Here is a 25,253-nt window from a genome sequence, read left to right as displayed (position 1 = left end):
CAAAGACGGCCAGGCAGCCTCGCGAGGACATCAGCTGGTTCTCTCACCACCTTGGACAGAGCCTGCCACGTCCCGTGGATTTGTATGGGTTGAGTTCTCTGAAGTAACCCCTGCCTCGATCCTCACCCACTGCTGCTGGCTCTTGTCTTCACCTCACCCACTGCTGCTGGCTCTTCTCCTCATTGCACTTTTTCGCTAATCACATGAGCCTGGGAAACCCGGTTGGTCAAGACTGAGGCAACGAAGGCACTGGGTACCTCAGCCGTACCCGTGTCTGCTGTCACTAAATCACTCCTGCCATTCAGCAACAGTCTCCTGTTCTCCTTGTTCAGCAAGTCATACATAACTCTTGAAAGGCAAAACCAGAGAGGCATGATCTGCAGCACGTTAATTAGTAAATAGCCTGTAGGAATAAGTCAGATTCAGTCCTAGTAATAAGAAGAATTCAAATAGTAGTTGCTAAGGGATTGCTCTGATGCTTCAAGTAGGAAACAGGTGTGTATGCTCTATTTGCACATCCAGAGCCCTCCAAAGACATTAGAAATAACACTACTGGGAAGAAGTCATCAGACAGCAGCTCCAGGCCGCAATGATGGAGCCCAGACCTTAGGACTTGGCAGTGACAGTTGCCTTCCCAGACACCTTATAAAACCAACAAAACATGCTATTAGACTCTGGCAGATGTTGATAGCATCACAAAGTTGGCTATTGTAATGAGGATTTGAATGATCTTAAGCTGGTTGTTCAAAATAACAATAAACAGGAGAGGTCTCACTGCCTTTTAATTACAAAAAAGATCAAGAAGTTAAAGTTCATAAAAGCAATTGGAGTGGAGAGGTGAGCAACGTCAGTGTGCAACTTGCACATTAGGAATCCACAAGGCAAGAAAAAAAGTACAGAACATTCAGAATTCACAAGGTATTCTCCCTCCTATTTCCCAGAAATACAACTGGCTGAATGGATATTTTAAAAGCGGGATTAGGGAAGAGCAGAAAGTTACAGCAAGCACGCGGTTCTTTACAAAACCTTGAAAAGATTTTGTAGGCCTCAAAATGACTGAAAGTCAACCTTTCAAATGAGAGGGACGACCACGTAAGTAGAAGTATCAGTTCACGTTGCCAGTATGGTACTTTATACTTGCATTAAAGCACTTGATTATTTTGTAAATAATAAAAATCAGCTCAAGACACAGACTGGCTTAGTCTCATGAGGAAAGAGAGAGGACAGAATGCCTTTTACAGTCAGACAAAAAGCCAGCAGTTCAGGAATACAACATTCTTCCGAAAAGCAATGAAGGACGGGCAGATTTTACAGTTTGCAGGAGAAATCTTAGAGCACACATGAACGTTTGCTCTTTCGAAGTCCCAGCAGGTGTTGCCTGAAAGTTGCAGGAGGAAGGAGAAAAGCCTTAGAATGTTGTTTCACTTTCAAAGGTCAGCACCACGTTCAAGAGATTTCCCCGCTCCTCAGGGAAACGCCAGGACGGGTGCCTAGACGAGAAGGACTGCGTTTTTCTCATGCTCACAGTAATCCTCATTGAGATGTATTATTTAGCTGAGCACAAAGTGTTTATACATAACTTTCTGACTGCAAATTGTACATGTTACTAATGATACACAAATATTAACTTGTCTCCTGCACTTGCACTATATTTTAATTAACATTTATTTAATGTTTTAGATTGCAAGCATCCTTCGTCCATTTCACACTAATTTCTTCAGAACCACTATTTATAAATCATTGGTTTTTTCCCTAGCTACTGACCATCTGGATTTTAGAGTTCACAGAACAAAATACTCTGAAATAGCACTGACACATGGCCCCGTTTAATTATAGATCAACAGCTTTGTTATGGTTCTTGTAGTTCATTCCTACCCTGCTTGTAAAAACAAGAACTTTAACTCTGTACAAGGGTCTTGGTAAATGCAGCACTTACAAGCCCTTGAAATACACATGTATGTCTACCGGTAGTGACATCTTGTGGTTGTCAATACCATAGTTCCCTGTGCATTTCGCATTTACAGCAGAATTTATTGCGGACCCAGCCCAGGGCCAGAGCCGTCCGGTGGCAGCACCCCTCCACCCCGCCGAGCCGCAGGGAAGCCCTTTGGGCCCTGCACCCTTCAGGGGCCGCGGCAGGAGAGCGCAGCGGGTGAGCACCCAGGGGCTGCGACAGCTCTGGTTCAACTTTCCCTGCCCGGAGTTAGCAGTTCTCTCCAGCCATTTCCCCCTCCTTATGCCTTCACCTTCACTTCATGTGGCTCTTACCACTGCTTCTTTTTGATCCCACCTTTTATCCCTTGCTTAGAGGGGGATTCCCTATGCAAGTCCACTGCTTTATAAATAAAGAATCACAACAAAAAGATCTGATCTGAATCTGAATTCTCTCAGTGCCAGGAGGCACACAAGGCGCAAACATCGTTCTTCCACTTCGATCGGTCTGCGGCTGCGTGCTCTGGAGTCCACCCAAGGGGCACAGCGCAGTCTTCTGTTGGTTTTTTCCTCAGGACATGACCGATCCAGTTCCATCTCCTCCTCCTCACTTCATTACTGATTTTCTCCATCTCCGCCATTTCGGTTTTTTTTGAAAGTTGATGCTCGTCGTTTCTGCAACTTTTTTTTTTTTTCCCCCGGGAGGAGGTAGTTGGCCTCCTGCCCAACCCCCATGACTTGGAGGGCCAGTGGTTTTTCTGTCAGAGTGGCCTTCCCTTAGGCTGCGTTGGTTCGCGGCACCTTCTTCAATTTTATCCGGTGCACCCTCCAGAGAGGGATCCCCTATCCACCACCCAGGGGACGCGCCTTCTAGCCGTGCAGCCCCAGCCGAGGGCAACAAAAAGATAATCCACCATTTTCTCCTAGCAAATCACAAAAGTGCTTGTCTTCCCTGTTCAGCTTTTTACAGTGAGAACAAAGCTGCGTTATGTTTGCATGGTGCACTGGATATATGGTCAGATAGGTCTTGAAACACAACAAAATACTTTTTAAAGCATATAAGCTATTCATATCACCAGAGTAAGTTAATTTTTTTTACATGTCATAAGAAATGTGAGATGCATGCAGAGGAGTATTTGTACCATACTATCGCTCTTCAGCAGTCCAGTTCAAGTGAAGTGAAAATGGTCTCTAGTATGCGTTAATTCATGCCTAGGGCTACGAGCCAAAGAACTAAGAGGTTTTATCATTGCCTCTACTTGCATTTCTGGTGCCTGTACTTTGCTATGGTAACTTCTCCCTCTCTACAATACTTTCCTGTCAGAAGCATTTTTAAAAAACACAGTAATTCATGAGGCACTAATGTCAATACAAATTAGTGAGTACCAAATACTGTATCTTAATACCATTCACAAAATCCAGTTTAAAAAGTAGCTGAGCAGACTAGTATTCGCTTTCCAGCAGCAAGACGATGCCTTTAGTTCTGCATACTACTTGCTGGCTGGCTCAGGAACGTTACTAATTATATTACGTGTGCTAATGCAATTTAGCTTTTGTGTGGGACATCATCTGTCCCTTATATTTAATCCACAAAAGTCTCTCAAACTCTCCAAAATAACGGCAGTCTTAAAAGTCTAGTAGCACACCCACAGAAAGCAAGCATAGCATGCATTCACAATGCTGTTTCTGGGTATTACGCTCTCCGTGTAGTTTAATCCATTGCCTTTTCCACATCTGCTGCTTCTCATTTAAAGCTCTTTACCTTCCCAGCTAAAGGCTACTAATACAGCCCTGCCCAGCCTCATTTCTGCACCCGATCTGTTGCATGCACTCAGGCTAGAACACAGGAAAGTACCAAGGCTATTTTCCTTCTTCTTCCCTTCATTATCGCTCCTTGACGATTTTGATTTTTCCCATTCCCTCCTGTTCCTCACATAGCCCGAACAAAAGCTTAGAAAGATCAAGAAAGTAGCCTAGACAGCCACAAAGTTTTAAGAACAAAAATTTATACCTTTCATACAAGTGTTCCCGTGGTCAGAGCTCTATGAGAATATCTGAGTATTGAGACCATTCACAAGTTTTCCGGCCTTACGACACATGCCACACAACACAGGGATTAAGACCTTGACCATGCTTCTACTCACCCCCACGTAAAACCCAGAGCCTGCTTCAAGCCTGCAATTTTAACTTAGCTTTCCAATAGAACCAGGTAAGTATGGCAGAGAAGCCATACTTATAGAGTGGCAAGCACTCCGTTTACCCTTCGGGATGCTCTGTCTGAGCAAGAGCCCATCTTCACAATTTCAAGCCTTCAGGTTTTGGCAAGGACCGCTGCCCTGCAGCAGGTCAGCCGTGTAACACGGGAACCACCACCGTACCCCCACGTTTCTAGCTTGAGCGCTTTTCTAAGTTCAGCTTAAGTGTTTCTTTTATCATGGTTTTGGAACATCAGGGTAATCGACTTCCAAAATCTATGCCTAAATCAAGTGAACAAATGCATTCCCTGTTTAGCAGAGTCCTGAGCTTTTCTAGGCAACAAACTTGCAAATACTAAGTGCAGATAACTTTTGGCAGTGCTTGGCTTGTGGTGACTGACTTCAAGAATATCCTGTTTGGAATAAGCTCATTAAAGCTTTGTAATGAGATTACGTGGCAAGGCCAGTCAACGATGGCTACAGCCACGCCACGGGTGAAATGTCACAAACTGATGTCAGAAGCGTTAGCTAATTTTTTTTTTTTTTAATCCAGACTTGAACTTTATCAATGATGACAAACCACAAGGCCATGCATAAATCAGCTTTCCTTGACTTTAGTGGGTGTTAACTCCTTCCAAATATATTTTGCTTTACTAACCCTTTCACAACAGCTCATCTCATTACGTGCTCCTACACTGGGCTAGCCAGGCTCGCTTAGGGTGTTCATCCGATCGCCTCTTGCCCGAGAGCCCAAACGCTGAGCACTTCTGCAGGGCCAACAGGACGAGTCAGTGTGACGAGGAGGTGGCAGAGAAGCCTTCCTTCTGCAGCAAGAGGGAGGGCGCTGCCAGGGTGCGCTGCATGGTGTGTCCTGCACGCTGCAAGACACCGCAAACTTATTATTAGACAAATGAAAGGAAAACAATTTTGTTAGGAAAATCAGCCACCTCATATTCCTACACAGCTCTGCAGTTTTACCACACTAGGTTAGTTTTAACCTGCAACAGAAGGGCTGACCAGTTGCAGATACACAGTTCAGGCAGATGCCCAGTGCAACAGGCTGGAAACAGACCAAGCAAATAGTCCTCCCTTCCGTTTTTCTCTTTTCGGTACAATCGAGGTAAATTTATAGTTACCATCCATACCAGTGGCTCCACTTCCCCTGAACAGGCCATGTCACAAAAAAGAGCAGATTTTGGAGGTGGTGATGTAACCCTTCTGTAAATTCTCCTCTTCACCTGTATACGTTAGTGAGCACACGAGTGCTGATGCAGAAGAGTTGCTTGGTCAGAGAAAGCAAATGCATTACCCAGAGCAGGCCTAAGGCACCACAGTGTACTTACACAGAAGTAATTCTTCCCTGATTCTGGACCACCCATAAAACTTCACCAATCACATAAAAAGGCTTTTTCCTGCGAGCAGGTCAATCCTCCTCACGCAGTGGAGTAGCAGCCTCAGTAGTGCGAGATTCCAATAAGAGGCCAGTTACTTTGTGCTTTGAAACAAAGACCCAGACCCTCCTGTGTGCTCTAAGAGGAGCAGGGGGTCATTTGTGGATACATTTTAAGCACCCCAAATTCCCAAACTGTGATTTTAAATGGTTTATGGATGCAGCCTTGAACTGAAGTAACTACAAACATAAGCGACAAATCTTTAAGCATTTCTTTTGCCAGGTGAAGTCATAAGACACTCTCCCTCAGGTCATCAGCTAAACTGCTACCCTACAGCAAGGTGGCAATGTTGTAAATTCACAAATAATCCAAGGGATACAGATCAGGGCTGCTACTTTTGAGAAGAATGGCAAGGTCCCTATTGCACTTTGCAAGCTCCACACTAGGGACAGAAGCACCATTTTTCACCGCTACCTTCAGGTACAACAATCAGAAAAGCAAATCATTGCAATACCTTAGGGTGTTTTGAACTCACAACCACCCAGATCACCATTACTAGCCAAAAACACATATTACTTTTTGAAATACTTACTTCAAGTCTGAAGAGCAGGATTAAAATACCTACGTTTAACAGCTCCTTAAAGTGCCATATATGAACCCGTCTCAAAAAGAGACCAGAGCACTACATGAAGATTTCCCTGCACATTCTCTCCAGCAGAAGCCTTAGGAACACGTGCACAGGAGTATATTGTCTTAGTTAATAAACTTCGAGCAGACTTCCATAGCAGCAGCTGGTGGTCCCACATCTGTTAACCTTGTTTATAAAGTTTACCATGTTTACAATGTGGCTTAACAGATAGGAGTAGGTTGCTTAGCATCAACCACCTCAAAGCTATTCTGCTTTCCATTTGAGAAAAAGCACGGGTGTGGTGCTCTCCACCCTCTCTATGAATTACGGAGTTACATATTAAAAGATCTACCTATATAACAGTCTACTATTTTAAAACCAATCTATCATGAGTGAAAGATTAAAAAAAAATAAGAGGAAACACTAATGAAACTTATTTGCACCTCACAAATTTAGTTATTTGTTGTCTTAACCCATTCTAATGCCACACAGTTAGTGACTTAACTCCAGAGAGCTTTACATATTTAAGAAAACACGTGGTGTTTGCTACAGGCTGTAATTGCTTACATTTGACTTGAAAAATGTAATCCATCTCCCAAATGTACTTCCACTGTAATTTCTTGTTTGAATCTTCTACACATTATTCATAAGTAGTCCTTCATCAACCAAATAACTTTAAAGTGGAGTCGGGGGGAAGCTGCCCACTCTCTCAAAACAATATTACACCACCTAACCTAAATTACATAAAAAAAAACCCTTAAATTCCTCTGCTATGCATGGCACTAATGTTACTTCTAGGTTTAATGCTTTGCTGCTGTAAAGGTAACTGGAACTTGTTTAAGCACTGTTTTCTCAGCAGACATTTACAGACTTATAGCAAAGCACCTGACAGTAAGCTGAGCCTGAAAACACAAGAATTGTTGGTGGGACCACTGACTACATACTTCAAGTCAAAACAAACAACAGCTTTGATCATGTATCATGACTGAAATTGAACTGGCTTTTCTTTACTTCCAAGCTTAAAGAAAGGTCGTGCATGTCTACCTCCTAACCAGGTCCCATCCCCCCCTTCTTCCCCCCCACCCCAAAAAATTCAGGTTTTGGAAGAGAGTCAGAAAGAGGCAACGTGCTTACCCTCAATAATGGTTAGATCATCTTTATTTCTAGCACCTGAATTTATACAAGGGTTTGCTTAATAATCAAGTTTCAAAGAACTGTTGGACACATTCAGTAAGGTGACAACTGTGCAATACCACTCAGTATTTCAATATCAGGGAACATACTCTTGAATTGTTTAAACACAATCCACAGAACTCAAAATTAAACAACCATCCACAGTTTAACTAAACGATCAGTTAGAAGTCTTACAGCTTAATAATTCACATAATGGTCAGTCTTTAGAAAGGGATACTGAAATTCATTAAAACACAACACTAGATTTTACTCTATGGGTGTGTTGGGCAGGCACATAATTGGCCATTCTTGGGTACAACTGGAAGAATAAGAAGTTTACCACAGTTTGGCAAATCCCACATTTTGTCAGTTAAGAGTGAACTGTGAGAATTAAATACTCATCTTTACATATACACAAGTTATGCTGTGAAAGCATATTTGCTTACAAACATATAAAAATACTTGTTAACTAGTTTGATAAGAAAATAATGTATAAAAGTATATAGCAAAAACATTTAATCATCTCTGACAAGAATGGAAAGATCAAATTCATTTTTATATCACGTGAAACAAAAACAGCTAAAATTTTAGTTTTCCTTAAACCCTCACCCAGAAATACAAAGGAAGACACAATTTCCTTGCAAATAAATGATGTGAAATTTCTTAGTAAGCTGAAATGCCTCAATCCAGAATGAGCTCAGGTATTTGGCCATATCCTAATAGTAGTAGTAATCATCCTGTAGCTGTTCTGGATTCATAAAATAAATACAGTAGACTGTTTTGGCCACTGAAATAAAACTGCAGCATAAATGAGAGATGAAAATTTTTGCTGACAATGAAATTCAGTGTAGGTTTCTTAAGGCTAGCTGAATACTCAAGTCTAATTTAACTGAGGGCAAAAAAAGCCAATCCACCCCTTTTTTAAAAAGTATTCTCTATACTTCAATATAGGTCTTTGTAATAGCTAATGAAATGTCATAAGTAAAAATAAATTAATTCACAAGATACAACTTATGCATAACTTCAACACCTTGTCCTACACCGTTTTGTTTCATCTCCTTTGCGAATAAAACTCCACAAGGTGCAAGCTCTTAAGGGAGAGAAGGAAGGAACTGTGGTATTAAAGAAGCAGCCTTAGTGTTTTGTTTTGAAGTCTGCCCCAGGATGACTGAGTCTTCTTCAAGAACTATTCTGCCAGCTTCTTGGACTAAGGCTATTCCGGTGACCACTTTTAGGACATGCACATATAAGGCTAGACCAATACCAGAAGTAATGTAAAATGATGGAAAGAAAAAAATAATCTGGCAGTTGATAGCTTGGTTCTTGGGATTCTCAGAAAATAACACAATGGCAGCCTTTCTTGTCTTTTTCTTTCCGTGTTGGCTCTGGTGAAGGAGGGCACTCTTGTTCTTGAAATTTCCTGGAAATAGATATTTCAAATTAAATTCATAGAATCATTTTCAGTTAAATAAAAATAAATACTCTATTTAAAGTTACTGTTTTTATACTTTTATAGAGGATGGAATTACTTTTGACACTCAAACTACTGATTAAATGAGTGATGGGGTTTTGCTTTTTTTTTTTTTCCCTCTCTTTTTTTTTTTTTAAGAAACAATTTTTTTACAGAGGGCCAATCTGTGATTTAGTTTGTCAGGCTTACTTACTAGGTGATCAATAAAATCTGAGAGATTAAGGTGAAGAAATTATCTTTTAAATACATATTACATTCATGTAAACATTTTTCTAAAGACACAGGAATATTTTATGGGGAGCATTGGTCAAAGTTTACAGGTAACAGCACGCAGAATTTTCTCAGCAATTTCCCACTACATTTCAATACATTTGCTGTACCTATCCATTAACGTAGTGACATTAATTATCTGGTGTCAAGATATCGTACCTTATAACTCTGACAAGTTCATGAAAAGCTTGGTCTACATTCAGTCTGATTTTTGCTGAGGCTTCCATGTATGTTACTTTAAGTTGTCGTGCTAGCTGCTGACCCTCCTCTTGTGTCACCTGTAACAGACATCAGTCATTAAGTTTAAGGCTTCTGCAGGCACGTTCGTATCAGTAGACACTGCAAATGCATGTTAAGGATCTGTTTCCCTCAAGCAGTAAAATTTGAATAGTTTCACAGAATAGTTTCCACACTGTCCACTTAATACAACTGGGAAACAAATCCATGTAATACATCTTTTCAAATGCAAGTGAAGACTTTTTAAAAAAGTTACTCCAATAGACAAAGATTGATCTTCTAAAGAATTTCCCCCACTGCAGCTGCCTCATCTTCACCTTATTTCTGCACAAGACCAAGTCTGCCTTCATAGGCAGACAAGAGTCCCTCACTCCTCCTCAAAGCAAGAGCTTCAGTATAAATCTGGTGGATTACTAACAGAACTGTGAATACTATTGCTAAATTCACCCTCTCCCTGTTCCAGCCAAATCTGGAGAAAAAAAAAAAAAGAGCGCTACTTTTAAAACAAGAACTGATGGTTAGCTTCTGAATCTTTTATATAAAAGTAATTTTAAAAAATCTATTTATGACACAGCAAAATATTAATACAGCCAGTTTTAAACACAGCTTAAACTATAAGAGGTCTAAAAATCCATGAAGCCTTCAGGCTATCCAGAGATATGAAAGAAACCCTGTCTACCTCTTGACTCCTTGGGACAACAGAGGAAAGGGAGATGAAGAGGAAAAAATGAGCGTCATAAAGAGTTGGTATAAAATTTAGAAGTGATTAAGCAGAAGGCAGGAAGCTAGTGGATCATTATAAGAAGGAGGAGCAAGTTGGTCACAGGGCGAAACCAAAGGAGATCATTTGTGGATGCAGTAGAAGGCAGCGAGGTCAGACAACAGAAGGCCACCCTGAGCAGCGCAAGGCACGCGAGGCTCACACGGGAAGGTCACCCGCGGGGCTGCAGAGGAAAGGGCAGCTTTCAGTGATCAAAGGAAGTGCAACAGATCTTGCCAAGACCATGACTAGTGGAAGAAGTGTCAAAGATTACACTGGTTTCACAGAAAAGTGTTAAACCAGCACGTAGAGGACTGATACGGTGAGAACAAAGAAAAACACAACATAAAAAGGCGTTTCTTTTTAATTTAGTTTTGAAAAGGCACTCAGATATTCACTTAGATTACGAAACTACACAGAAATGGAAATAGATGGAAACAGAAAAGCATCACTGGGAACGTTCACCACAGTGCAAGATATAGAAGTATTTTTTAGCTTGCACAATACTTTCCTAAGAGCTACACGCATGGTTTGAGCGCCTTCATGTACGGCATCTCAATATGTTTGATTCCTCTGTCCTTAGCACCCCCCACTGATACTGTATTCATACATTTACTGCTGAATTGAGGGCTGTTCCCGCTAAATCCTCGTGAATCTCTACAAGGAGCCCCCAGCACCTTGTGCCATTAGCTAGATTAACTTGGGATGCATCCGCTGATCTCGAAAGCTCACAGAAACTCTACGTTTATTTCAGTGTTATTGCCATCTGCTGAAGCAAAAAAAAAAAAAAAACCCCAAAAAAAACCAAACCCAAAAGACAACCCAACCCCAACATCAACTACTGGAGCTGCATTTTTAACAGCAGGGCACAAAGTGAGAATGACTGGCATCCCTCAGTCCTCCACTGGTGTCTGAAAACTGAATGGTATTCAAGATTTTTGCTCCACTAGCTGGGGCAAACCCATTTCTACCTTTCACCCCCAGATACTGATATATTCTTATTCCAAAGCTTATAAAGGCTACGTTTTGAGAAATATTCATAGCTGTTTTCTGGCACATCAACAACATTGCAGAATCCCCCATCAGGGCTTCCAGAACCTTTTATACATCTCTGCCTCACTCACCAGACAAAAGTAAGTTAAAAGTACAGATACAGCAGTTTTTGCAAAACTAACTCCCTTTACTTTTCTTCATCCCTCCACAGTCTACTGTGTGCCCAGCAAATGAGAGGCTAAAGTCTAATAAAAATAAATAGCTGGGAAGGAATGTATAGTCCTGAGAAGAAACTGAACCCAGTCTTTCAATGTGTCTGGTTACTACTTTCTTCGTTATTGTATCTAAAGCACAGAGGTACAAGTCAAAGTAACACTGTAATAAAGTTAAGCTACACTTCCCCAGTTTTCTGCATTTAAAATACTATAGATACAACATTAAAGCCCTTATTGCGTTTGTCAGAAGCTCTGTAACTGCTTAATTCCAAAATAATCTTTTTGTCAGTCTTACAAGTGTATTTTCAAGTAGCTTGTGGTCAGTTTTAGTGACCTCAGCAAAGTCAGTTTAAAAATGCATGCTACGGAAGCATTTGCAGTGCCCAAGCTGTAAATTAGAGGCCAGAACATACCAGCTCCATTTTCATAGCTGAGGGAAATGTTGTAAGTACCACAGAAATACTTGAAAACAAAAATAAATTTATTCTCCCTTCTCAAGTATGACAACGCTGTGTCATGACAGACTTTTCAGTAAGTGTGATGGGTGAGCTTATTAAATGTCACCAGCAAAATAAAACCTAAATCCTTTTTCTTCAAAGAACACTATGTTATTTTGACAGAAGTAAAAAGAACCACAAATTTTCTGGTAGTAATAGTGTGCGTACATGCACGTGTGTTGGTTCTGCAGTGAAAACGTCTTAGTTTTGGTAAGCTTAAGGCTGAACAGGAATGGGAATCACTTACAATGCTTATCCTTGGTTTTAAGATATTTTATTGGTTTGGGGTATCACTCATTCATTCCATTCAGACATTTGGTAAAAGTTTCTCAAATTAAACACCATTATAGAATATGTGAGCAAGTCAAAGCTGGGAAAGCTTATTCCACAACTCCCTAAGTAACAGTCTTCTCGCTGAAACAGCTTCCATTTGAGTACCTGCACAAGAATCCTGTGAGCATCTCTCACACGGCCCTCCCTCTTCACTATGGTATCTGAGAATTATCAGGTACATCTTCATTTCTGCAGTTTCTATTCTTTCCTCCACCTAAAGCAACTCTACAAGGCTGCCTAACCTAACACTGCATCTGTATTTTGCCCGGATACTTATGCAGGCTAGAACTCGTTGCACTCGTGTCGGCAGGTAACAGTTAAGTGCTTCCTCAAGTTTGAGAGGAATCCATTTCTACCTCCTTGTGGTCACCCTACAGTGGTCCCTGCACAGAAACACTGCCCATTCCTGCAGAGAGCTCCATCGCTCCTGAAGAGTGCACCCCGATTTTCTGCCTCACCAGCCCGCCCACAAGTGCTGCTAGTTCACGCTTACAGTGGGCTACCATAATGCTTTCCTGTAGGGGTAGTTCACTGTCCACTAATTCTATTTTGTCCACATTCTCATATGAAAGGTCACTCTGGTACACAAAAATTGTGGTTATGAAGCACGGACACATATTCAGACTGACTTGCTGTATTCAGATACTGCATCAGATGCCTGATGGCTAGTTATCTATAAAGCTCAAAATCAGGCAAGCCATGGGAAGACCTGAGGGTACAGTCCATCTGTGATAACATCACTGATGGCCATAAAATCTACTACCTCAAGAAGTTATTGTCACGCTTTCATACAAGTTCACAATAGTTAAGACAAAGGCCAAAAGAAAACGTTAATGAATTCAGGTAGGCCACCACCCAGGTCCCTGTACCCATCCACCCCTTGGAATAAGCCATCTCAGGTCAAGCCACTTGTGAAGCAGCAAGTCTGCAAAACCAATATATTAACTGCTTGTTTGTAGCATCTAGGCTGATGCTGATCAAGGTCAAAGCACAAGGCTGCTTGCCTGGGATCATCAGCTTTGCTCATCTTCTGTCTGTGCATAAACTGAAGTCACATGGACCTCTTTAAAACCTTGCTTTAAAGGCATCTAGCAACACAGATGATCTTAGCACTAGGTCATTGTATTAGTTCAGTCATGATGCAAAAACTAACATTTAATGAAACCCAAGCACTTTCCTGTTGCAACTTGGATTTTCCTTGAAACCCTGCCATCTGGGGAATGATCAGACTTGACCCAGTTTAAGCCAGCAGTTATCTACAAAAAGTCGTACATACCCTGCACTGACAAGTCTGCTCCTCCATCAGTAGTGGTTATTACTAAAACATCTGGTGCTCTACTGAATTGTCTTACTGTATAAACATCCAATGTTGTTTGAGTTGTACGGAATTAACCCATTTAAGAGAAAGACTGCTACGCAGCGTTTACTTTAAGGAAAGAGCAATGAGAGATGGTGCTTCAGTTTTAGTTTCACAGTCACCAACCTGTGACTGATTGGGGAATCTGGAAACGCTGGCAATTTTATTCCTTCTCATACAAGGACATTCTAAAAATTAATGCTTGCTTGTCCTCTAATAACTCATTTTTCTTTGTCAAGCTAATGTGTACGTATTGAGGACTTTGCCTCCTATATATAGTACTCTGTACTGCGCTCAACTACAAAACACAGTTACTTGCATAAAGGTGCGGTCAGACCCTCGAGACATCCAAAACTTTCATACATGTTTAACTCTTCTGGGCTTCAGGAAGATTTGTGTGTTGATTCTATTGAGTATCATTTGCCGATCAAAACACACATTAAACTACTTCCTTTAACTTAGTCTTATACTCTCAGAGGTAGCGCGTGTTCCCTTATTTCACTGAGTTGCCTCCTGTCCTTCAGGAAAAGGCAGCAGACGCCTAGTACAAGCAGTTTTGCTCTAAAAACTCATAGCCAACTTCCTGAATTTTTATAAACGCTACTTAAATTCTGAAGCTGAAAAATGTACATTTATGATTAAACAAGTTTAAAAGAGCAAGACAACTTCTTGTAGAGCTGCCAGATAAGAAAGCGGACCGCAGTGCGACCTGCTAGCCTGGCTGACCAGGTTTACAGAGTAACACAAATGAGGTTTGACACACCAGCGGACTGAAAGTGCAGAAGCGCAGAGGACTAGCACTTCTCACGTTTTTGCCTGCAAGTTACAGCCTGGAAGACCCCAGCACTCCTGACCAAGGTGAGGGAGTACTCTCGCCTTTGCCCCCAGACCTCCCATCGCGGCTGCCTGTGCAGCAAACCTGTAGCCAGAGCAGGATGACCTTGCTCGTCAGGCTGAAGTTTTTCCGTACTTGGGGAGATGTGGTGGCAGGACTAGTTTTCAGCCAGATCAGCAAGCTGGTCCAACTCACCGACTGGATGCCTGCATCGAGAGGTCACGTGATGGAGCAGAAGCAACCCCACCGATGAAGCAGAGGCTCTGGCTGCGTTTAACATGCAGCTGATAACATCTAACTGCTTGCTGCTGCCAAAAGGCGAGGTCTCACTTTCTTCCCCCCACCCCAACTCCTCCCTGCTCTGCTCCGAGCCACAGTCCCACCCCTTCCCATGCTTCGAGTGCTGGCACTCAATCTTTCTGCAAGCTGATTTAACTCACACAGGTCCCAGAAAGCCATTCCAGCTCATCTGTTTTTCTCTCCGTCTAGAGAGATGATTCAACTCACAAAGTCCTTCAAGTGAGAGCTAGGGCCAGCAAAGGAAAGAGAGGGAACGTGAAGTCAAGAGGGAGGGGAACCTCTCCCTTCTGGGGACTGACTATGTCAGCTCAGCGTCCCCAAACCATTCCTTCAGACTGACCTAAGGCCAACTGAAACACACCACGTCAGGGAGAAGGGGCAGGGAATAGTTAAGAACACATAACTAGCTGTTTCAGCAAACCTAGAAGTGCAATTTCAGCTACATTTCTGAAGGTTGTCTAAGCCCCAACTTATGATGAGATTCACAAATCTACATGTAAATTGCATGAATGATAGTACCAAAAGTTATGCTTGTCAGCATCTAATCAATTAGGGCAATTAACGTAGCCATAAAAAGCAAAAGAAGCTTTTGGGGACAGATGCTTTTATTTGTGCTCAGATTTAAGCAGCAAAATCATGAAGTTAAGCAATCTGAACACAGCTGCTTTGAGCTTGAATGTGTACCAGCCCATCACCATCTGAAAAAGCAGCAGGTACAGAGGGACTAGCAGGAGAACAGGTGACAGGCACCTCTTCCTTTAAGGAAGAAACAGATGCTGTGTAGTAACAATAAGAGGGTGGAGGAGAGAGAATAAAGTTCATAACTGTTCTAGAAATGGATCTACAGGATTATCAACTACATTTGCAGGTCTCCTCTGAGAACTGGGGCTGACAGCGATGATATCTCCCTCTCAAAGCATATGGATGTTTGTCTTTCAGCAATTGCAGTTTGCAAAACAGTTTAGTTTCACCTACATGGTTTCCATGCCAACATTTGTGCATGAGATAACATACATTATGTTCCAGGACCTGCAAGGTTACATTTGGGAATTTTGATGGGGACATGATGGTAACTGAAGAGTGAAAGAGTTTCGCTTCTGTCTCAAGGACAGGCTGATAGTTCTGTGCATGTGTGAGCACGTGAAGTTACTTCTGACGAGTTTGTGAGCTACTTCTGTGAAAACTTCTCTTAAGACATTATCTTTCAGCATAGGTTTTAATTTTGTTATGACCTTTCTACTCAGATTCTGGGGTAAAGAGGCTGTGACAATCAAGGGAGAATACTCAACAGGAGCTTTTTTGTACTGAAGGTTTTATGTAGTATTCAAGAAGTTCATTCAACAACAATGTACTAACCCACTTAACTCTTTCATGTTATTTGTTTTGAACCTATTTTTTTTCTTGTTCCACCCACTGTTTTTTGACAGAGAAAATATTTTATTTAGCAGAGAACAAAACCTATGCAAGCACTTTTGGACAGAAACGAAGTCATGTCCTGGTACACAAATCTGAGAATATCTTCTTGTTTAAAGCTGTGTTTTCCTTGTGAAACTTTCAAAATAATTACAGCAGTTTTAGTAATACTTAGTTTACTCTCATATGAAAATCAATCATGTGTTTGCTACCAAGCTTTAAGAGTCATCTTACTGTCTCAGGAGAAAATACTAAACACCTGAAATAAGTTGAAGAAGAATACAAGTTTGATGCCTGTTCCTTTCCTGCTGATGTAGTAAGATTATTCTCATCTCAGCTCAAATCAGTTCAATTCATGAAAATCAAGAGTAAATAGGGAAAACAAATTTAAAGCTCCTTCTTTTAATCATTCTAAACTAAATCTTTAAGCTCTCTTACAATTAGAAGTGAGGCTGAAATCTACTAGTTTCAAAGCTTTTAATTTTAAAGTACATAAATAGGACAGTAACTGTGTTCCTGTACTTCCAACTTTTCAAAGCTTTGAGTCAGTTATGCAGAAGATGACTGGCCAAACAGAAAACAGTGAACGGCTACTCATTTATACATAACAGCAGTGAACGGTAAAACCAACAGCACTGAAGTCTCAGGATCATTAGAGCTAGTGCTGGAATGCACTCTGCTTGGCACAGCGCACTATGGTGAGTAACAGAACGGAGGAATTAGACACGTTCATGCCTGAGTAATCAAGTCATGACAGAAAGCTCTCAACTCTGTATGTGAATAGATTTGGTCTCAACATAACCCCACTGAGTCAGATGTGCTGTATGCGGAATGCCATCATGCTTCTAAGATTCAAGTATAGAAACTAAGTGTAGTTGTGTTTCTTGCATTGGAATTAGTCAGTATGATATGATTTTTTTTTATTTTTTTTTTGCTTGTTCCCACTCTATTTTTGGAAGGAAAACTGTGAAGTTTCTAGAAGAAAGTAAGCAGTAACTCATAGCAAATGAATTACCTGTCTTTGGTGCTCCAGATCTGCTTTATTCCCGACTAGAATCATAGGAAACTCATCGCGGTCTTTCACTCTAAGAATTTGTCGCTGAAACTTATAGATTTCTTCAAAACTGTAAAAGAATAAAGTGGAGCATCAGTGAACTAACTCATAGATTCTCAGGTTCTGCAAAAGTTCAGAAACGATGAGTCACCTATTCAGACTTGCCCTGCCATGCCACAGAAGCAGACAGCTGCAGGCACTCCACCACACAGTCCACTGTCACAGCATGACCAGTTAGAGAATCATTCAACACTCACACTAAAAAAATCCTCGTTAACAGTGTGCTATGCACTGGAGTTAGGTGGGGCTGCAGGGTAAGCTAAACGCTTACTGTGTCTCGATGTAGAGGGACCTGGATGCAACTCTGGCTAGAATATTCAAGCTACAGTCTAGAGACCCTGGTGATCAGTATTTCGGCTGGCAACCTCCACAGCTACTTCTAGGAATTTTGGGAGGAAGCTATCAAAGCTGGAAAATTTTATTTCTTGAACAGAAAAATGGCAGGGCTAAATGACCAGAAAGCTTTCCAGTTACCAACTAAGTTATACCAGGTACTGATGCTGTTCAAGCAGTAAGGAATATTCCAGCAGTGCTTAAGGGAAGGTGAGCAAAGCAGAAAGCTTCTCCAAGGACAGTACATTAAACAAGCTAATTCTGGCCTAAACAAGGATTTGGGGGGGTGGGGGGAATCATCACTGCTTTCAAGTAAACACTGTTAAAGCTACATCACTACATAAGGAGCTTCAGCACAGATGCTTGCAGACAATCACATATCCTTTGGAGCACAGACTTCCCAAGCACTGTATTTAATTCCAGGCATATAGTCTGAAACCATTTACACTTAGATTTGTAAACTAAAATTGAATAGCAAGATGATAATCAGTAACAAAGTTGCATTAAAAAAAAATTACGTAGTCAGACATGACAACGCCAATCCCCCTCATCCGTATAGAGCAATCAGAAGAAAGGTGAACTAGAAGGAAAGTATGCCACTAAGCATAGTTAGACCTCTATTTAGATATGCTGTTTTAATACTCTGCTCAGAAGTCTGCAGCAACCAGAGGGAGAGAGTTGAAAGTTACCAACTAAGTCATCTAGATTTCTTCTTGCTTCAGAATTACTTTCCACCACACAAGCAGGACGGAAACTGCTAGCAGATACTTCATTGACAGGCAAGGTAAGTCTTGAATCAAAGGGGTATCAGAACAAAAATGAAAACTCTGCTCTTCAGAAACCTTTGAAGGATTTAAAGGAGGAGAGCAATATGCAGGTTTAATGTGCCAAGACCTGCTTAAAATCAATGCAGACCCCTAGCTAGAAGAGCAAACAAAAAGTTAAGATTTTTTTTTTTTTAGACAAACCAAGGAGTTCACATGATGACTTCAAAAAAATCTACAGTCCTCTGTAGCAAAAATGTTTATGTTAACACAAGTGCTCAGTATGTCTTAAATTCACAGACCCAGGTCTCCAGCAGAAATGTAAGTCTCTTCTGGACAGTACATCAAGATGAATTTATACATTTAACAGCATTCTTAAGTGTAAGATACAGATCCAATGGAAACATGGTCATGCTCCACAGAATAGTTATCTTAATTCTCATTATAAATAGAGCTGTTAATAAGATCAGAAGTAACTTAGTAGAGCCTAGATTGAAATGGGGGGGGGGGGGGGGGGGGGCGCGGATCAGACAAATTTGTCATTTCATTGCTCTTCTGTTGCAACTTGAAACAAGTGGGAAGACAGATCCCTGAGCACTTCTCCTTCATTACTGCATGTCTGATAAGCTCAATGAAGGAAGATCACAGCCAAAATATTAAGTGATTGTCTGTATATACATGAGAATTTCCTGCTCTTACAATGATCAGGAGCTACCTGACCAAGCTCCATGAGCTCCTAAAAAGATGTTTTCATCTCAACTCTGCAGTCAATCAGTTATGCAGGTTCCAGTCAATTCATGGGAGCAAGCAGAGTGAGCACTGCCTGCAGAAGAGTGCAGAGACATACCCTGAATTGGATACACCCATTCAGAAATCCAGAGCCAGCCACTCAACACTGACAAGCACATGGCAAGGGGATATTTCTAAGAACTGATCAGACATTATAGCATGTCGCCCCTAGTTTAAATTTCTGTCACTTCCAGAAAACTAGTATTCTGGACTGTAACGAAATGCTTGAATAGAGTTGGTTTTTTGTGTATGCTTTCAAGTCACCTATTACAAGAGACAGCAGACACTTTCAATAAGTGAATGGTTTAAAACGGGTTTTCATCAGTGCTGAAAGAGCATCACACCACAGAATCGAAGAGTGGACACATACTTAATGTTTCTATTTGAGATTATTTCAATAAAGGATAAGCAGCAATTTAAGATTAATTACAACTTGTTTGTTTTAATAACTTGACATCAGGCTTACCTTCCTCTATCAGTGACTGAGAAAACAAGCAGAAAACCCTCCCCTGTCCTCATGTACTGTTCACGCATGGCTCCAAATTCTTCTTGTCCTGCTGTATCCAGAACTGAACATAAGCAAAACATTGATCACTACAGTTCATGTTCTCAGAGTATAGACTGAGGAAAAAAAAAAATCCTTCCTAATAGGATACTGCGAGAGCCCCTCCTGTACATCGTAACTAAGCAGAACTCACTTTTCACAGATAGTTGGATTTTTGCTGATTCCCAACAAGTTCTTGGACTGACTAAACAATTCAAGACCTACCAAACAAACTGAACAACAAAGTTTGGTGGACTTTTGCTAATTCACAACCAGCTGAAACAGCTGGAAAATGCTTAGAGAGACTTGGGGATGGGGGTTGGGATGCCTGCTGGTTTGTCCTTAAAGAAGTCACTGATAAGGGAGAACTGAAACTTTTGGAACAAAGCATTTATATTGCACTTGGGAGAGGCAGCACACAACAGCCAAGCAATGTGTTTTTCATTCCACCATGTCACCCAGGTAACTGCCAGGAGTTATATATATTCTCCTAGTTTTGTTGGCACTAAGGCTTTGGGAATAATTCTTTAAAAAAAATGACCAACTTACTTTAAAGAGAGACACTTACACATACGTAAGGCATAAGCACTTCAAATGCTGGGTATCTCATTAATAAAACAAAGGTAGGTAGCTTTTATCAGCCGCACACTTACATAAAAACCGGACGCTCCACAGTTGTTTACCTGCATTACATTTTATGCATACAGATGTAAACACAGGCACCGACAGCTACAGGCTGTTAGTACCATGCTTTAGCCAGGCTACTTACTGTCCAAGCGCGCAGCTCTTTCATCTATCACACATTGCTTGGTGTAGGAGTCTTCAATTGTTGGATCATAATCCGTAACAAAATAGGACTGCAGAAAATAAAACAAGTTTGTGTGTGAGACAAGCACATACAGGACACTCAAATAAGATGTTAAACTGTACGCTTGACAGCTTGGGGAAGATGAGCAGGTTTTACCCGTGTACAACCGCTTGCCACTTTATCCAAAAAGACAGCAGGTAACTGCTTCCCTATTCCTAGTAAATGCTCGTAAATTTTAGAAGTTACTAGCAGAGGCACTGAATTTACTGGGTTCCCACGGAATTTCTAGCATTTTCTAGAGATTTCTGGTAACTCCTAGAATTTCCCAGCAAGAATCCCTAGAAACTTTTAGTTTCTAGTGGCTTTTAAGGTCTCTAGAAACTGCTACGTTTCTCTGAACTTCTGGTAGGGTTTAAAAGTTTTTCTGGAATTCTCAAAAGTTTCCAAGATTTCCTCCCCCGCTCCCAGAGCCAGTAAATGCTATGAAGCGCCAGGATTTTCCCAGCTGTTTCTAGAATTCTCTAGCAGTTTTATAACAATTTCTAGCAACAGCTCCACGCAGCACAAGTGGCACTTAGTTTGTGAGCTGAATAAAGTTGACTGGATCGTCCTTGTTCCCAGGATTTCTCTCCTGGTTTTAATGACTTTAAGCACAGACACCCTCCAAAAAGACAACTCCTGAAAGCAGAATAAGCCACGAAACGCCTGTGTCACCCATTGCCTAAGAACAAGGCTCTACCAGATACTGCCAGTCCGTACCCAAACCGCAGAGCGAAGCACATTCTGGCACACTTTTCTAGAGACTGGGTGACCTGGTACTGAATGCTGGGGTAACAATACTATCCGAAGACAACACGTTTAGATTTCAAAGGATGAATTTTTAGCTTGCATGCAGTCATAGCAAAGTTATCTTCACCCAAAACTAAAGCACATTGGCATAACAAGTCTGAACTCTGATCAAATTCCTCCCCCTCTGCGCTCAATGCAGTGGGCACTGGGGGTGTGTACTATCCTGACTGTTCAGAAATCAAGCACATTGGGCATGTACGCACCCAGATGAATGCCACAGGAACTGAAGGAGTTCGTTATTCAGTTCTGTAAGCCAGTAAGGAAATAGGAATGCTTTAAAATTAAATATTGGCTCCTAGGAAGCAAGAAAAGGGGGGTGGTGTTCTCGCAGTAACAAGATATCACCAAAAATAAGGTGCATCTCCTTATTCACGTCAAAATTAATAGTTCTCACTGAAAAAATTACCAAAATCAAGTTAACAGATGTCATGGTAGGGAAAACAAACAAGAAAAAAGAAATAACTGAAATTACAGCACTAGCCCACTAACCTTCTCCAGACACATCACTGTCAGTGCGGATCATAGTTAACTCTGTTCCTGAAGATACAGTTTTATTAATGTGATTCTATTTGTTCTTGCCCAGTCTCAATCTGGGGGTGCCCACGAGGGCCGGCTGCAGTACTTTGTCCTGACTGCACCCAGCTGACTCCCACCATTTGGACATGTCCGCGCCAGGTTTCTGGTTTAACAGCATGGACTCCCCAGCAGCGCTCATCCACTGAGCTGCGGCTGCCTTATTGGGAGGAACGCATCACCAGTTTTAACACACTTTACCAGCTGTATATACTATATATAACCTATGCTCATATACCACAACCTCACCATCATGCAGTTGGCTACAGGTAGAGTATGTACAGGTTGCTGTTGAACCGTTCATTTCGACCTGGCACCATACTGAAAAACTGCTGACCCCTAGAGCAGAGACACCAAACAGCTCTGCATATCTCCTTTGCATTTTAAGTAGACATTAGTAAACTGTCCTCTCAGGATACACCTACACAGTAGTCTCAGTCGCTCTGCATCAACGGCATCACTGTGTAAGCAGCCACCTTTATGTAGCAATAACATTAAAACAACCATGTTCCTCTCTGAGGAGGATAAAATCCTAGCAATCTATCCCACCAGATACCTGTGACACAAGAGATGCTACAATTCACTCCTTTCTCACCGTGTTTCATGTAAGTTACTCATTTCTGGATAAGAAATGCTTTCTCCCTTGTTTTAGAACATTCACCCAGGCTAAGCACCCCCCCCCCCAACACTCCCCAAAACCCCACCCACACAAAACAAAAACCCCCCAAACAACCCCCCACCAAAAAAATTCAAACAAGCCAACAGGCATGGGATCCTAAATGGAGCACACAAACAAACGTCAAGTTTTTCAGCAGAAGAGTGCCTATTTGCAGACAGCAAAACACCTCACCACGGAACAAGACCCCTGAAGATGCTGTTCCAACTACAAGTTGTCCCTTTACCTTGCTTCTCTGAAGATTTAGAGGAAAAAACACAGCCTTCAAAACTGTTCTTGTCTTTTCTTTTACCTGTATCCATGACTCCAAAAGCATTATCCAGGAGTGTAAGAATGGACTTCTGGAGGAATGAATTTATTCATAATTCTAAATTAGGTCTCAAGTCCTCTGCAGCCTTTAAGAAGCTTTGAAAGATGGAAGAGAAATTCACTTATGTGAACGTACAAATGTGTAAATAGAATCATTTACAGAATCTGACTTTAGAAGGAAAGATCACAAGGAAGGGTATTTAAGTTCTGTGTTTCATTAAGGAAACAGAAAGTGGTATTTACAAAAAAAAAAAACATTAGGCAACTAAAACATGGTGTCGCTATCAGCATATCTAGAAATTCAGGATTCTGATTTGGAAGATAAAACATACACTTTGAAGTTACTCCCTATGCCTCTCCAGCTACAACTTTCATTTCTCTGCCCTGCAGAACTCAAAGTTACTGTCTGACCCTTTACATCTATAAAGCAGTAAAGTATGCCAAGTTTTAAATAAAAGGGAGAACTTGGAATCAATTTATTTCATTCTCATGAATCAGCAGACCACCTAAAGCCACAAGTTTATATCCAACAAGGGCAATATTTTTCACTGAGAGCAGTCAGAAAAAGAAAACCGTAATAATCTCAGAGGCATTCTTCATATTTTCCTTATTATCTGTCCAAGGGCCAAGAACTGCAGCATGTTCTGTAATCTCCAGGGCATTTCTGCAATTCCCTCTACCCTTTTTGGTTCCTTTTTTTTGTTTGTTTGTTTAAAAAAAGGAAACTACACACAAAGCGAGAGTGCCAGACTACGTACACAGACACGCAACACTGGTCCTCCCTCAAAAAAGGCAACAAGACTAAGTCGCCCTGATCCAGCATCAGCCACATCTCAAATTCAGAATGAGCAGATGCCAGAGCTCCCCCATTTAACAAGCCTCTTACGAGCAATTTCTTCCCTCCCATGGAGCTGTGCTGCCAAATTTGCTGTCACAGCCACTACAGGAGAGGTTTGCAAGGCAATTAGCGCTGTGGTTTGCCTAAAGGCGCTGGACAAAACTAATGTGCCTGAAATAGCTGTTGGTCTTGAAGGAGTCTTCCCAAATTGCACTGGGACTATTTGCCACAGGGGGCACATCAACTGCAGCTTGCAGGCCTTAGTCAGGGTTGATTTACAAAAACTAGGTGTAGCAGATGCAGTATTTATCAATCTGAGCAGAAATGGACCTTACTGCTGCTGTACAGTCAGTGTTTAAAGAATTACGGGATGGCAGAGCATATCCTGAAATACCCCATGAGGCTGTACCTTGAATTCTGAATGCCATCCTGCAATGGTTGGAGGGTTCCTGCACACCCAGCAAGCCCAAGACCATACACCAGTGTAAGTAGCTTTGTAGAAGTCAAGGAGTTTGTCGCAGAACTGCTTAAAAGACTAACATGAGTGCAATTTCAGCAGATGCAAACCACTGCCAACCTACTGGTTTTAAACTGATACCAAGTCCAGACAAATTAGAGGAGCACGCACACGCTTAGCACAGCAATGCTGTGTGATGCCACAGTGTTTGAATACCCGGGCCTGCCTACTACTGTCTCCTTTACGAAAGTTGTCTGTGCAAGCCCTAACGCTCCAAAGCAGTTGCCCTGCTAAACTACAAAATACTAGAAAGCTACAGCAGGTCTCTCAGATGCCAGCTGGTACGAAACACACTGGAGCCCTCTCTAGGGTGACCCGTTACAGACCAGGTTGCCAGATCCACTCTTCTAGGAGCAGTTGAGTTTCTATGACAAATTGGAGGAGTAAGTCTCATTTGCTTGGCTACACTGCAGTTGGCCACTGCCTGCAGGAAATAATTAGAAGAAACTAAATTTCTTCTATGAAGATAGTAACTTGAACATGCTCTTGTGTTACACCACTCCCTTAATCACTAGCAAAGCAAGGCTCTTTCCACCCACCTCCTAGAAGGGAAATGAGGAGCCAAGCCCAGTACTCTCATCAACCATTTGATTTACCCAAAATATTACGCAACAAGTTTTCTAGGTTTCCTCTTTCTAAGACTGCTGAGGCAATCAAGTCCAGAGATGGGAAAGCCTGCCAAGGATACAAGCACTTTTGCAGAGTGGAAGGAAAAAAAAACCCAAAACAAAACAAAAAACAAGCAACCAACACCACCATCCCCATACCACCTACATCACTTGCAACTGGGCAACCCACCACCACAATCTCTTCCTATACACACACTTGTCATCTTAAAACGTATTTCAAACGCAATCTCCTGACCTTCGCAGGAGTTTCTACTTGTGGTGCTCGGGAACGATGACACTACTATACTGAACACTGCTCTAGCAGTCTTTCTCCATTTAAGGTAACAGTAATCCTTAAATCATTATTGCAATCACTCAAGTCTTTTGGCAAGGAGAATGTGTGAAAAATCTGCTTTCAGTTTATCATCTTTCCCCTTGGTTAGGCTGCCTTTAATACACGTAAGGGAATTCCTCCATTAGCTGGACTCGCTTACAAGCTCACAAGTCCCACTCCATAAATTAATAAAAACA

At 41.5% G+C, this 25,253-nt stretch overlaps 1 protein-coding gene across 3 annotated transcripts in view; it reads right to left on the bottom strand.

The window, feature by feature from the left end:
* Window positions 1–7,286: 7,286 nt before the first annotated feature.
* Window positions 7,287–25,253, bottom strand: part of RRAS2 (RAS related 2) — a 45,488-nt gene continuing 27,521 nt past the window's right edge. For 2 of the 3 annotated variants that reach the window (XM_082317026.1, XM_082317028.1), the window contains exons 2-6: window positions 20,314–20,401; window positions 19,467–19,569; window positions 17,016–17,124; window positions 9,220–9,338; window positions 7,287–8,739 (exon numbers count right to left, since the gene is read on the bottom strand). In XM_082317026.1, coding sequence (XP_082173152.1) covers window positions 8,652–8,739; window positions 9,220–9,338; window positions 17,016–17,124; window positions 19,467–19,569; window positions 20,314–20,401 — 507 coding nt within the window. In that variant the 3' untranslated portion in view covers window positions 7,287–8,651. The remainder of the gene's footprint in view (window positions 8,740–9,219; window positions 9,339–17,015; window positions 17,125–19,466; window positions 19,570–20,313; window positions 20,402–25,253) is intronic. The other variant, XM_082317027.1, reaches the window with a different exon arrangement.

This window comes from Platalea leucorodia (assembly GCF_965183815.1).
Source record: "Platalea leucorodia genome assembly, chromosome: 7".
Taxonomy (NCBI): domain Eukaryota; kingdom Metazoa; phylum Chordata; class Aves; order Pelecaniformes; family Threskiornithidae; genus Platalea; species Platalea leucorodia.
Note: the sequence above shows the minus strand (reverse complement) of the source record. Positions and strands in the feature narration are given on the sequence as shown.